General features: G+C 45.0%; 1 protein-coding gene across 2 annotated transcripts; it reads left to right on the top strand.

Annotated features, from left to right (window-relative positions):
• Window positions 1-557: 557 nt before the first annotated feature.
• Window positions 558-15,124, top strand: LOC122390471 (signal recognition particle 54 kDa protein-like). 2 transcript variants are annotated; one of them, XM_043383450.1, is made up of 10 exons: window positions 558-860; window positions 4,517-4,642; window positions 10,187-10,363; window positions 10,776-11,005; window positions 11,330-11,480; window positions 11,747-11,895; window positions 12,276-12,537; window positions 12,936-13,044; window positions 13,431-13,601; window positions 14,590-15,124. In XM_043383450.1, exons 2-10 carry the CDS (start codon window positions 4,565-4,567, stop codon window positions 14,766-14,768), a joined length of 1,506 nt encoding a protein of 501 aa, XP_043239385.1. In that variant the 5' UTR covers window positions 558-860; window positions 4,517-4,564; the 3' UTR covers window positions 14,769-15,124. The 2 variants fall into 2 exon arrangements, with proteins under 2 accessions (XP_043239385.1, XP_043239386.1); XM_043383451.1 differs by lacking the exons at window positions 558-860; window positions 4,517-4,642 and adding an exon at window positions 7,947-7,975.
• Window positions 15,125-15,158: the final 34 nt, after the last annotated feature.

Below are 15,158 nucleotides of genomic sequence, written 5' to 3'. Positions count from 1 at the left end.
AAATTGCCGATAACTACGAATGGAGACTGAAGTCGGCCGTAAGGGGGTGGCCAAGTAGGTTTTCGGACACGGGCTACAAGATGGCTATCTCAGTTTAAATCCCCATGTTAAAGGTGGCCCTTTTCCTTTAATCAAGTATATTTAAGAGTAACAGAAAGCAATTTCCATAACCCACTCACGAAAAAGATCAAGTTCCATCGCTACAAGAGGAATGAATGGGTTCAGCATCCTATTATCCCATGTTAGATCCAACAATTGTCCGATCCTTAGGCCGAAATACGGTCTTGATCTCAGGAACGACATGCTTGCAAAGTTGAGGATCTATTATGTGAAATGTTTGCTTGGGTTGCACCTAGCGGTTCGTTAAGTAAACTCGCTTTTGAGTATTTAATCTGACTATATAATAGTTTTGTTTAGTTTTTTAGCTCCTGGATAGATTTTAATAAATTTAAGTTGTAAGAAATTATAGCCTTTTATTGCAATTCATGACGACAATATAGACTTTCCTAGCGGCCACTACTAAAATGAGCAGCAGGACATAACTAGCACTAACACAGCTGTTTACGATTTGCATCAGGGGATTTGCGAGGATCTGCGTGGATGCGCGTGTGTAATTGAATAAACGCATTGTTGTGGATAAAGTTCTTCAATTCAAAGCGCCTTACAAAGCCTTTTCTTTTTTGTTTTTGCTGGTGTAACGAAGTGATGGTGTTTTGAGTGTTATGATATGTTGTAACCGATTTATTGAAAGGCTGGAGTCCAAAAAGTTTGCATCTTTGGATAATTTAAAAGTGAAATATCCTTCAAGCAAGCTTCAACATTATTCAGTACTATCTGATTTTGGTTCCACTACTTTGAGGGCCGTGATGGACACGCCTAAGAGCTGGACTTTTTGATGACGTCTTCGGGTGACGTCATGTCGTGTGTGACGTTTCGTGAGCAGGTAAAGAAAAGTCACCACCGCTGGCGAACATTGGTGCGGTAAATGGCAAACACAAATGCTGCGCAGAAAAGACAAATGTGTAACATCAGACAACATTCGTTCGGACGACAATGTCAAAAGCGTCAAAAGGCGAATCAAGAAGTTCCTCATGCGATTGTTAGTTATCTGTCGTGCTATTTTAGTATGATTGTTATTAGCATTTGATTTGTGAAATGTTTTATCAAAATCAATGTTTATTGAACGCAGATTCAGTTTATTTTCAGATGTACCTAGGTAGGTACCCTTACACTTCACTCATCTCAAGCTGTTCAAACACCCTTGACAAAGTCGATTAAGATAAAACGTTGGGTATAATTTATACTGTGCTTTCTCTGCATTATTAACATATTCATCATATATACAATATAAGGGCCACATGCTTTTTACAGGGAGACATGTCAGACAGCCCAGTAGGATGGGGCTTCGTCAGGCGTCATTTTTAGCAAAGCTTTTCTTGCTTAAAATCCAGTCTGCAAAACATGGCAGGGCTTACACTTTGGCTTACACTTGACTCCCAGCTGTTGTGTCTTTGCTATGGGATGTTAAACATATAAAACATCTTACTATTCATGTATGCGCCATGACTCATGCAATCTTTTCACAGCCAAGACGCTCCTAAGGTACTGGGAATGTGGGGAGTGCAGCAGCATCAGTGCAGCACCGATGGTCGGATGCGACGGCTGCGATAAATGGTACCACTTCCGTTGTGCGGGACTGACTAAGGAGCCAGGTAAGCCCAAATGTTTTCTGTCTCAGTATTTTTGTTGCAGCTATAGTGATCAATGAAATATTTTCCGCACTGTTCAGCCAAACATGTATTTCAAACAATCTGCTTCCCAACCAAGGGCGTCGCCACAGGGGGGGGGGGGGACAGAGGGGATCTCGTCCCCTCCACTTTTTAAAATTTTAACATTATGCCTATGGCGTTGCATGGAAAGAATCGACTTGAAATGGTCCTCGTCCCCTCCAAAATGGTCAATGTCCCCCCAGTCGTCGCACCATGGCGTCGCCCCTGTTCCCAACTACACAAATTTAGTCAAACAATGTGCCAATATGGAATTTTCAGGTTCAGTTGAATGAAATAGGAACAATGATAATTGTAGATTACGTATACCTGCATGAGAGGAAAACAGAATACATTGTATTGCTTGTCCTTCACCGATAATGTTATTTTTCCATTTCTAGAAACACCGACATGGCGATGCAGGTGGTACTGCCTGGTGAGGCCGCGGTCTCCGGAATCGCCTGCCGACGAAGTCACCTGGCGTCCATCTGCACATCACTTGCAGCAGTGAAGCCTGCTGACAGCGTCTGGCAGTGTCGGCAACGTGCCAGACAGCTATCTGGAGTCCTGCTCACCGCAGGTCGCCGACAGGAGGGGCGACGCATCGTCTCCGAGGTCGCCTCAGCAGCAGTGAGGCCCCACTGGCCGTCTTCTTAGGCTTCAACTAGATTGCGAACAACCTATGCTGAGACAACGCCCATGACGTGTGATCCGGCACCGCTACCGCACTGCGTGCCTGTGCCCGCCGTGAGCCGCTAGTGCATGGGTTCGACCATGAGAATATGTGTTTATGTTGCTTTTACTATTGTTTATACGTTGAAGTGACGAATTGTTTATTTTTCGCAAGCCTCCGCTGTCCGGTTGCCTGCAGCTCCATGCAACGCCAGCTGTACTGTTGTTTTAATGTTGTCTCTCCGCTCAGCTGTACTGTTGCCTCTCCGCTCATAACAACCTATGCTGAGACAACGCCCATGACGTGTGATCCGGTACCGCTACCGCACTGCGTGCCTGTGCCCGCCGTGAGCCGCTATTGCATGGGTTCGACCATGAGAATATGTGTTTATGTTGCTTTTTATACTATTGTTTATACGTTGAAGTGACGAATTGTTTATTTTTCGCAAGCCTCCGCTGTCCGGTTGCCTGCAGCTCCATGCAACGCCAGCTGTACTGTTGTTTTAATGTTGTCTCTCCGCTCAGCTGTACTGTTGCCTCTCCGTTCATATATGACACCCTCTATATGAATGGCACTACTGATTGTCACACCCACTGTCCGTATTGTCCGTAGTGGTGTCTACGCCCATGTTAATACAGCGTGCAGAATCCAGATTCTATTGAGGAGAGTTGAGCCAAGTCACCATAGGCTCGGGAAGAGAGCAACGTGGAGGCCCACTGTCCCTTCCCCGGCCCCCACTGGGGGCGCCAGCCACTCCAACTTTTGACTGGATGTCAAGAGGGTCGCCACGAGGGGAACGAGTCGCCGGCCAGCCAAGGTAGCCAACGGCGTGTGAAGGTTGCCTGACCTCGAGGAAACTGAGATGGCACCAACGGAGGTTTTGTTAAGTAGGCGACCAAAATTCGAGCGGCAGCAACCTGGGCACCTTCACAGATAGCAGTGCCGCGTATCAGGGCGCCTTCGACGTTGAGCTGGGCGCCGATCATCAGGACGCCGGGGGAATATGACCAATATTCCCCGTAAATATGTGCCTCGGAAGGGAGACCTAACCATAAAACTGAAAGCTCGCCGTATTTTATCCACTATTTTTCGAGCAGGTCCATAGATTGCCGTCCTCAAAAGTGCGGGGATATTCCCCAGTGTTTGAGTTGGATGGGACTATAGTGGCGTTTACACCGACAGGAGATTCCCATTGCCGGCTGTGGGAAACTACTGTCGGTGTAAACGCCATTCATATTTCCTGCGTCACCCCTGTGGGGACGCCCTTACTCCATGGTGCCGAGCTTATCAATTTGGATATCAATGGAATCAAAATCTCCGTATCGATCGATGAAGAACTAAATTACCCCGACCCGGAGAGCGTCTTTGGAATCAAAGCAGTAGCACATGACGCAAGACTTCAGGCAAATAAATCCTTCTTGTCTGAAATAAAACATTTGTGTATTGATAAGCACGTTTTATAAGCAATGGTAGCAAGATTCTGCATGTATTTGGTTAGAGTGATAATTTAGTAGCAGATACTTACCGTCCCATTTCGTTTTTTAAATTAATAATTTATATTGTAAGAACTAGCAACATGTCTCTTCACTCAACAATAATTACAAAAGTGAAAAAGAAATGATAAATTGCTTATATTTTGGTGAAACTAAAAATTAATTCAGCACACATTTTTTTTTACAGCGTTGAAGTCCAGCTCCAAAGGACAGCTGACGATCGTAGCCGAGCAGGCTGTTTGGTACTTCTTCACTACTTCTTAGAAGTACCCGTTAGTACCGATAATGTCTCACATAATAAGCTATTGGAACAAAAATATCCATGTTCGTCTAATTATTCTCCTTTCTCACTTTAAATAAATACTTTTGAAATGCATTTACTAATTAATTTCACAAAAACGGCTTGGAATTTTACAACGTCAAAATACTTGTTCCAATTTCCACCATGAAACCACCACTATATTACTTGCTTACAGAACCGTGCGCACAGTGCGCGCAGTTTTATCGTGACGTCAGAGGGTGCTTCCTCAGTGGCGCCCCCTTGCGGGGAACGCGTGCAAAAAGTCCAGCTCTTAGGCATGTCCGCCGTGATCCCGGCCATTACAAGGCCTTACTGAAGAAGCACATTCAAGATGGTGCTAGCAGACTTGGGAAGAAAAATTACTACAGCGCTGCGTTCCCTCGGGAATGCAACTGTTATCAATGAGGAGGTGAGTATGGGATTAGTTTTGTGCTTGCATGCTTTAACTATATAGGTTTCTACTTTGAATTTTTATTCGCTAGGTCTGACCACAGCAAAGGGTTCCATTTTTTTCTCATTGATTATTAGTTTGCTCTTTATCACTAACCATCCATTACAAGGTAATTCTCTCTATTATTTTTTGTTCGATGAGTTTTCATTTGATTTTGTGCTTGATGATTTAAAGGGACCCTCCCACCTTCAAAAAAGTTAATGAATTGGCATAAAAGTGATGTAGCGTGAATCACAAAGAGCGAAAATGAACATCTACCAAATTTTACCGGAAAATATTCACCCGTTTTCGAGATATAAGACTTTTATTTTTGTTTACTTTTTGGGAAATCCGCTGTTTCTATGACGTCACATAAAGGTTTTCTTTACGTCGGCATTTGGAAGCAATAGTTTGGTATCAAAGTGCGACAAATATTGCGCGAATGATGCGTTTATCTTATCAAGGTCAATATATGATGGCCAATAAAGGATTCCAGGACAATTCTTATGGCATTTCTTCGTATCGCAATTCTTCGTCTGCAAATCTTCGTCAGGGCATTTATTCGTACCAATCGCATTACTTTGTCTCGCACCAGGGTATATGAAAATCGGCTCGCATTTCTTTTTCAACGCAAATATATGCAAGAGTAAGCATTGAGGGACAAATAAATGCACCGACGAAGATTTGTAGACGAAGAAATGCGGACGAAAAATTGTGCTACGAAGAAATGTCATGCGAGGATTCGTTCGGGTACCATGACATTTATGTGATTTCAAAGTCAAGGTTCACAGCTGATCTGCTAAATCAAGCGAAGAATCCAAACTATCAAAAAACTATAAATATTTGTTTGTCTGTCACAGAGGTCTCAAGCAATATAAGGTTGACATATGTTGAATCAAAAATCTACTGCCACAACTCACATCTCCTGCCTTAGTTTATCATTGTTGTTTTAACTTGCTTTCAAGAGAAACAGAAGTCAGTATCTGATATCACTTCAGATGATTGTTTCAAGATCTGAGTTCAAATGGAAATAAAAGCAAGATCAAGATGAAACAGGGATTATTGCTGTTAAAGTAGTTTGGCCATGATACAACAAGCACATAAATCATTAGCCAAATCAAATACTGGTTGGTTTGTCAAGATGTTTGTTGTCTGTCGTCTGTCGAGCTGCTGTGAACACTGAACGCTCTCACTCTTACTTTAAAGAGAGTAGTTTAAGTTGAATGGTAGTGAGCTGTAATTAGACAAAGCAGCTATTCAGTGCTCACATCAAGCCAGGCTAGGAAATGGCATCAACTGTGGTGGGAGGAAGCAGGTTCGGCAGCCCTATGTTGTAAACTTCTGTTATGTCTTGTGTTTGATCAACTGATGTTTTCTGCTCTGTTTTGTGCAGTGATAGTAGCAGGTAACTGCATGCTTGTCAAATCATGTGAATAAACGAATTCATAACATTGCATTTTTCTCTCCATGCAAGGAACAAGTAAGATGTTGTAGAAAATGTAATAGAGGGCTGCATTGCTGATTTTGCACTTTATCAGAGCTTTATTTAGAATTGTTTTCCTGAAAGCTACACACAGGCCACAGTGCTGAAATTCACAATGTCATAGCTTTTGGCAGAAAAAAGAAAAGACTTACCTAGGTAAAATTGGCTTAAAGTATGGCAGAGCAGGTCTTGATGCGTATGCCCATCCGTGTGCTTGCCGAAGCCGAACTGACTGCAACACATTTAACTCTGACCCACCATGGTGGCTGGCATATCCTGAACTTTCACCACTCTAAACAAGACAACTTTCAGCCCTCAGCATTGTATTAAAACACTGTACAAAACACTCAAAATTTGTTTCAGTGCCATCCACGGACAACATCAGTCGCCATTCACCAGGCCAGTAAAAACAGAATAGATAATAGCTTCAAAACCATGTAGTCAGAGTTACTAGGTCTGCACCTCAAAACAAAATCCAGGTGACATTCACCACGCCAGTAAAAAACAGGTACTTAGGTAACGTAACAGCTTCAAATCTGGTAACATGTTGGTCGGACTTTACACTACCATATTTACATGGAATAATATGATACCAAACAATAGTGCAACCATTCTGGACAACAAAAGTGTATGATAAAATTAATTTAGAATACTCTGGCAGCATGATTTACGAGCACAGGCAGGTGTTACCTACCAGCCTTTTCAATGCTCGTAAAACCAACATTGTAGTTTTGATTTTACCTTACATGATAACACACTTGGCTGCAATGGCACATTTAATTTAATACTGTGAAAAGACCAGTTATAACCACTTCACAAGCACAATTGCACCTCATGCCGACATCCTTTTCCAAAGACAGTCAGCAGCGTCTTTCGTCAAAACTGGAAGATAAATCCCCTTTCAACTGTTAACATCAAAAATATTTCTTCATGGTGTGACTGTGATCTCCATATGGAAACCTTGCAGGAATATATAATACTGAACGAGGCCGGTGTAAATAAATTTTCAAGACCGAGGTCCTTACTGGATTTTTGAACGAGGCCGAAGGCCGAGTTCAAAAATCAGTAAGGACTGAGGTCTTGAAAATTTATCACCGGCCGAGTTTGGTATGTATTTTACTGTATGCCAACGATAAATTCATTTTCTGGACCGAAGCTCTTAGCCGACTTAGGAACGAGACCATCCCAAAATGTTGGCTTAAGTACATTCTGGTAATGCATTTTTGACCGTGGTCAATTTGCTTACACCAGTTATTACCACACCCCTCTGGCTAATGTATTTGAATAGGCCAGGCATACAGTAAAAGAATTAATGTCAATTGTCAGCTCTTCAAATTTCTTTGGACTTTAACTTGCAGTACCATATCCAGTTTGCTTTGATATTTTGTTTTTTATTCCATGTTGAAGTTGAACACCAAGCTCCAGATATAGCAGGCAGCTTGATCATCTTCGGTCTTGGTGTAATATCAGTCCAAGTTCCAGTGGTGGGTATCTTCTAATATTCAAATTAAAATGAAAAGCAATAGGCTTTCTCAGCGCCGACGACGACGGATTTCACGTTGATAAAAAAGGGAGCTCAAGGTCAGCAAAACTCGGGTTCAAGGAATGACGGGCGTTGAAATGACTGCTGACGTCATCAAAAAACCGCTAATGGTTAAGAGATAGGGACTAAGCTGGTCCCACCCTGCATGTAAAGGGAAGAAATTTCTTGAACACCATAAAGCTGCGGGGGTTGCGACCAGGATAAATGGTGGTTTCTGAGCCTGGCCGCAAACTTGGCTATCTCAACTCAAAACTAATGTTAAGGTGGGATGGTCCCTTTAAAGTAGGTAGGAACTGTGCTTTTCAGCTACTGCAAGCTATTGCACATTTATTTGTGCAGGATGTGTTGATTAGGTATGCTTCTAAATTCACAACTTCACATCAGAATTTGCTAATTTACCCATATAAATAGAAGTTTAACTCAGCTTTAACCAACTTCCATAGTGTGATTGAAAGTGTCTTGTTGATAGTAAAACTCCTGTACCAGTACCTTACTGTGTTGGATATGTGCATAATGAGCTATACCTACTAACTGACTCACCTAGTTAACTCACCTGACAATTGACACATCCTTAAAGCAGATCTTAAATGCCTACCTTTCTAGCTTATGCTATTCATAAACCAAAGATGTAAAAAAAACTGAGATCTGAACTGAACACCCTGAACTGAGATCTGAACCTGAACTAGAACTGAGATCACCCTGGTTAAAACATATAGGCAATGCCTGGTTATAACAGAGGTCATGCTTGTCAGAACTTTGGTCACCCTGGTTAGAACTGAGCTAATCCCATGCTAGGAATGAGGTCACTCTGGTTAAAACTAATATAGGCAATGCCTGTTCATAAATAATGTCACCTTTGTTAGAACTGATGTCATCCTGGTTAGAGCTGAAGTAATCCCTGGTATGAAGTGAAGTTAATGTGGTCAGTGGCTAGAGCTGAGATAATATCTGGTCAGAAATGAGGTAGTTCCTGTCACAAATCAGTTCATCTATCCCATAACTGAGGTCATTCTGATCAAAACAGTAGTAGTTTATTTCTGTCACCATTGAGGTCATTAGAGTCAGAAATAAGGTAATCCCCAGTCAGAATGGAGGTCATCTTGGTCAGTAATGAGATAATCCCTGGTCAGAACTGAGGTCACCTTGGGCAAAACTCTGGTTATCCTTGGTCACAAATGAGGTAATTCTGATCAGAACTGAAGTAGTTAGTTTCCACAAGTCACAGTTGAGGTCAATTTGGTTAGAACTAAGGTAATCCCTGGTCAGAACTGAGGTTACTGTGGTCAGAACTGAGGACACCTTGGTCAGAAATGAAGTATTTCTGAGTGCAGCACAGCATCAGAACTAAGATAATCCCTGATCATTACTTAGGTCATCCTGGTTAGAACTAATGTAATCCTTGGTCAGAAATGAGGCCACTATGGTCAGATTTGAGGTAAACCCACTTAAACTAAACTGAGATAATTCCTGTCAGAAAGAGGTAGGTAATCCCTGACCAGAAATGAGGTAGTCCCTGGTCAGAATTGAGGTAGTTCCTGGTCACAACTGAGGAAATTCCAGGAACTGAGATATTTGCTCCTGCAACAACTGGAAACACCCTGGTTAGAACTAAGATAATCCCTGGTTAGAATAGAGGCAATCTCTGTAACTACAAGTTACTTTGATCAGATTGAGGGTAATTGCTGTTCAGAACTAAGGTACTCCTTGCCTGGTCAGGACAATCTATTGTTGATCTGCCGATTTTTGCTCACTTTTTTGATATGGTGCTGCTGTGGTGGAAAGTATATTCATGTTTTTTTTTGTGTGTGTAAAAAATGCATGTTAACCCGCGCCGCGCTGGGGATCATTTTACGCCTCCTCAGGTTTTTCGCGGATATCTTACAAACGGCGGCGCGCAGCCCCGCCGTTTTTGGTACAACTGTTTATATATCATTTCCGCACATGTTGTAAAAATTTCAGACCTGGGTCATTCAAGGTCAGGTCACCAGGTCACGTTAAGTGACCTTACCTCAGAAAACGTTCAAAGGCTCGCTATAGCTACACCGACTGAACGATCACTTTGAAACTTTCAGCGATTGATGTGAGTAACAGTATGCATAAAATGTTTATCTCAGATTTTTTATATATGTGACCTAAGGTCAGGTCAATTTTGCGACCTCTCCATTATAGGTAAGTCAATGGAAGAAAATTGAAATGCGCCTATTGGACGAATGTCGCTCAAAACGCTCTCAAACATCGGTTCATACGTAAACATGACACACTGAATCGGAAAAATGCACCTGTGACCTCTCTGTATGCCCCTAAGGTCATCTCAGGTCATGAATGGTTACCAGCAGTTTTTTGCTATAACTTTTGATAGAGACGTGCTGGAGCGGTGAAGACACGTCAGATGTGTTCAGCTCGACGATACGGATCGGTTACGGTTGAGTGTGGGCTGCCTAACCAGACCGCTGCGATGTGTGAGCTCTGACCGGATCGCCGCTGCCGTGTCTCCCAGGTGCTCAACTCTATGCTGAAGGATGTCTGCACGGCCCTCCTGGAGAGCGATGTCAACATCCGCCTGGTCAAGAAACTCCGCGAAAATGTCCGCTCAGTCATCGACTTTGAGGACATGGGGTCGGGCCTCAACAAGCGGAGGATGATCCAGACGGCCGTCTTCAAGGAACTGATCAAGGTAATGTAACATACATTGAGTGGGTAGTCCTACTCGATAAATTTGTTTAATTTGTAATATAATCCCAACAGCTACAGCCATGAATATTGAATAGACACAGAAATGATCGATTTGCGAAACATAAACATCTAGTATATTAAACCTTTCCACATAAAATTAGTCTTCCATCACCATTTGGCCTCAAAGCAAGTTCTCTGTTTTTTTTTTTTGATTAGGATTCTTTCCTGCATAAACACTAGAGACCAAACCTAGTTCTAGTTACTAACTACAATTAGGACTGAATATATGCTGGCAGCAGCTGATACGTGAACGTCACACGCCTCATCTCGTCACACGCTGGCGTTTGATCTGCTACACTGCACTGCCGCTGGGGCTCACTAACACTCCACCTTCCCCTCTCCCGTCCCCGCAGCTGGTGGACCCTGGCGTCAAACCGTTCACGCCCGTCAAGGGCAAGCCGAACGTCATCATGTTCGTCGGTCTGCAAGGTTCCGGCAAGACCACCACCTGCACCAAGATGGCCTACCACTACATGAAGAAGGGCTGGCGCACCTGCCTGGTGTGCGCCGATACGTTCCGAGCTGGCGCCTACGATCAGCTGAAACAGAACGCCACCAAGGCGCGAATCCCCTTCTACGGCAGGTGAGCGGCGACTGGCGGCTTACGCGGTGACTGTACAAAGCCTGTGTCAATATGCGCCGTACGAGCCTTTCAGCAACGCGCTGCCGACTGCAGTTTCTACTTCAGGGAAAGGAAAATGAATGACAGTGCATTAAGTGATGAGGAAGTGTCATAAGATTTTCCTTGCATGCTATAGTTCTATTTCCTTATGATCCTTCGCAATTGTTTTTCGAATTTCTTTCATCTGATTATGTGTCAAATGATTGACAAATATGTCGTTTTGCATCGGTCGAAACCCTCTTGGACTGGTCCGTTCGAGTCTGATCAAGTGAATTCCGTTTGCAGTTACACCGAGGTCGACCCGGTGGTAATTGCTCAGTACGGTGTGGACAAGTTCAAGGCGGACAACTTCGAGATCATCATCGTGGACACGTCCGGTCGGCACAAGCAGGAGGACTCCCTCTTCGAGGAGATGTTGCAAGTCTCCAACGCCGTGGTGAGTCTTAAGTGGCCGCTCAGATGCCATGGTCTGTTTACTCATATACTCGCTAATTTATATTTTATTTTTAATCGTCGAGCTGTTCACTGTTCACCAAGATGACGCCGGAATGTTGCTCTTTTCACTCACTACGCAGTCTGTGTTTTTCTCAGCCAGAGCTTTTAAAGTGTAACTTGCCGACCCTTGCACATTCGAATCATCGATGGTAGCTCCAGGCTCCCCATTGCGCCTCCTCACGCGGCACTCCCGCTCATTCTGCGCAGAGTCCGGACAACGTGGTGTTTGTGATGGACGCCGCCATCGGTCAGGCTTGCGAGCCGCAGGCGCGCGCCTTCAAGGAGAAGGTGGACGTCGGCTCAGTCATCATCACAAAGCTGGACGGCCACGCCAAGGGAGGAGGCGCCCTCTCCGCGTGAGTGGACGGCGCGACGGCTGACGTGGTCTACTACTCTGCCGGCTCTGAGCCTGGTCTTACCGGTTTTTTTCAGGACTTGTCTCAAAACCTCAAAGTTGTAAGATCTAAACCTGAAAAGTAAATGCTAAAACCGCCTCACTTTGGTACGACTCTCGTCTTCTTCTTCGTAAAAGGGCTACTATATTCTCACTTTTTACATTGTTCAGCATCTAAATGACCATAGTTTTGTATGAAGATAAAATATTCCTCGCATCTAAAACATGTTTAGCTTTAAATAGTCCATACTCGAGCGACCAGCAACCATCAGACCTCGCCCTCTCTTCCCACTGAGATAAACCACGGCCGCTGCGTGTGACCGTTCCACCCTCCTCCATCAGCGTGGCGGCGACCAACTCCCCGATCATCTTCATCGGTACGGGCGAGCACATCGACGACCTGGAGCCGTTCCGCACCAAACCGTTCATCTCCAAACTGCTCGGCATGGGCGACATCGAGGGCCTAATCGAGACCGTCCAGGATCTGGGACTTGAGGACAACGAGGAGCTGATCAAGAAGCTGAAACACGGAGAGTTCACACTGCGAGACATGTACGAACAGTTCCAGAACATCATGAAGATGGGACCCTTCTCGCAGATCATGGTACGTTAAGGCTGCAGGGCTGGGGAGCGAGTGTCGCTTTTGCCGTACTGTGGGATAGAGGCTAGCTGCTGCTAGGAACAGTCTTCACTAGCTGCTGATATTTTTACGTGCAGCCGCAGTCGTTCTGTGATGTTTTTTTTACAATTGTATAGTTCGCATGATGGTTTTTTTTTTATTTAACATTTGATTAATTTTCCCGGCCTCCAGAGGCATTTCACGATGATAAAGCTTCCTGAGCTACTGTGTCTGAGATTACACCGTCGTTCTGTCATCTAATTTTCCATATATTATCGCTCTTGCCGCCGCCTAGTCAGAAGTTACCTCATCATTGCCCTATGTGCTTCCATCGGTGATGGCAGTCTGAATGTTATCTAACGACGCTGCGCTCTCTCCGGCAGGGTATGATCCCCGGTTTCGGCCAGGACTTCCTCTCCAAGGGCGGCGAACAGGAGTCGACGGCTCGCCTGAAGCGACTCATGACGCTCATGGACAGTATGAGCGACGGAGGTGGGTGCGGCGACGGGACTAGTTGTCTCGTGGAATGAAGGTTTGCTCAAGGTTCAGTCAAGTGCATGTGCTTTTGTTACCCACAGCTCTGAGCTCGTGCGTCTTGAAACGAAAGTGTTCACCGTCAGAGCTCCGTATCGAGCAAAGATAGTTTTGCAATGTTCTATTTAGCTGATCCCAACTGTGTTATGTTTCCCGATTGAGGTTAAACTGCCTGTAACCCGTCTGACCCGGCTGACCTGACCTGTGACCCGTCTGACCGGACCTGTGCCCCGCTGACCTGACCTGTGACCCGTCTGACCGTACCTGTGACCCGTCTGACCGCACTTGTAACCCGTCTGACCGGACTTGTGACCCGTCTGACCTGACCTGTGACCTGACCGCAGAGCTGGACAGCCAGCTGGGCGCCAAGCTGTTCACCAAGCAGCCGTCTCGCATCACGCGCGTGGCGAACGGGGCCGGCGTCTCGGAGCGCGAGGTGCGGGACCTCCTCAACCAGCACACCAAGTTCGCGCAGGTCGTCAAAAAGATGGGAGGCATCAAGGGACTCTTCAAGGGTGAGTTCATGCCTCGCTTTCCTATTTTCCGTTCAGGGTTGCCATGTCATTAACTTTGTGATATGAACATTATCTCCATTGGTTGGACTTGGGCCACAATTTGCGATGTAATTCTTTTCCACTGAAACCCACTGTCGGAGCCACCATCACATACGTTTAAGTGACTCTGTCCACTTCAGACTGGCGTTCGATCCACCCGTGATTGAATCGATTGGATTGAATCAAACAAAAATTTTTGAATTTAAAGGGTTTGATTCACCGTCAGGATTGTTTGATTTACAAGCCATGATTGAATCGACTGCATTTAGGAATCACGATTCACGGTTGATTGAATAAAAAAATTAACGATTCATGAACTTTGAACAATGAAAATTGATGTGGACATAGTTCATTATCAACAATGCACCTGTGTAATGCAACAATGGAGCTGTTCAGATGTAAAAAGGCATTGTGTAAAAATAATGACCAATTTGGTTTGATTTTTTTTTATTGAATCGAAAAAATAATCGTTGTGCGTGCGGCATTCTGTGCGGCATTATGATTCGGATTCTGCTGCTGGATCTGGTGTCACGTGGAGCGGCGGCGCGGACGTGTTTTCACCGTGTTCGTTAATCAGTGCTGGCAATGAAATGATGCTGGCCGGAGAACCCACTGAGAGGCACATCTACAGTTCAATAACTTTTTGGCTGAATCAAACGTGAAATGTTCCTTTTTTTATTCTTTGAATCGAAAGGAATCGATTCGACAATTTTTTGAAGGAATCAAACGGTGATTGAGTCGAAAAATGGAATGAATCAATAGTTATCTATAAATTATCATGTATAAATAATCGAATCAATACTATCAATAAAATCGATCGTCTAGATTTCTCTAAATATGTAGAAGTCTGTAAATCGATCCAAAAAAAGGTGAATCAATAACCAGTCTGACTGTCACGATATGTGTGCTGAATGATACCCCAACCCTGTCTCCGTCCCTCGTGCCGCAGGAGGCGACATGTCTCGCAACGTCAACCCCAACCAGATGGCCAAGCTGAACCAGCAGATGGCGCGCATGATGGACCCGCGCGTGCTGCAGCAGATGGGCGGCGTCAACGGTATCCAGAACATGATGCGCCAGCTGCAGCAGGGCCAGGGCACGCTCAGTCAATTCGTCGGCAAACAGTGAGCGCGGCCGGCGCGACGCTCCATTCCAGGACGGACGGAGGGCGGCGATCAGAGGTGCTGCTGCGCCGGCGGTCGGCCGCGAGGTCTCGTTCGGGGACTGCGGTCGACAGGCGGTGTTCTCGGCGGCTGGTCGATCTGTGCGGGTGGGAGGGGAGGGGGAGAGGGGTCCCCAGGCGGTGCGCCGCGATGACGAGCGGCCCGGGGCCGAGTTTTACCTGCGGTACGGGGAACTGGGCGCGTGAACGCTTGGTATTGGGTGCTGCCGACAGCGGTCTTGTTACTGTGGATGTGAAGCTCTTTATATACAAAATTGGTGTTGACGGTATTTAAATATTGTAAATACATGTGTCCATATAAGTCATTGTCTTGCCTGGCTACTGGGGCGACACGA

This window comes from Amphibalanus amphitrite, unplaced genomic scaffold (assembly GCF_019059575.1).
Source record: "Amphibalanus amphitrite isolate SeventyFive unplaced genomic scaffold, NRLGWU_Aamphi_draft 000397F_arrow, whole genome shotgun sequence".
NCBI classification, from domain to species: Eukaryota; Metazoa; Arthropoda; class Thecostraca; order Balanomorpha; family Balanidae; genus Amphibalanus; species Amphibalanus amphitrite.
This window is presented reverse-complemented; position numbering and strand designations above follow the sequence as displayed.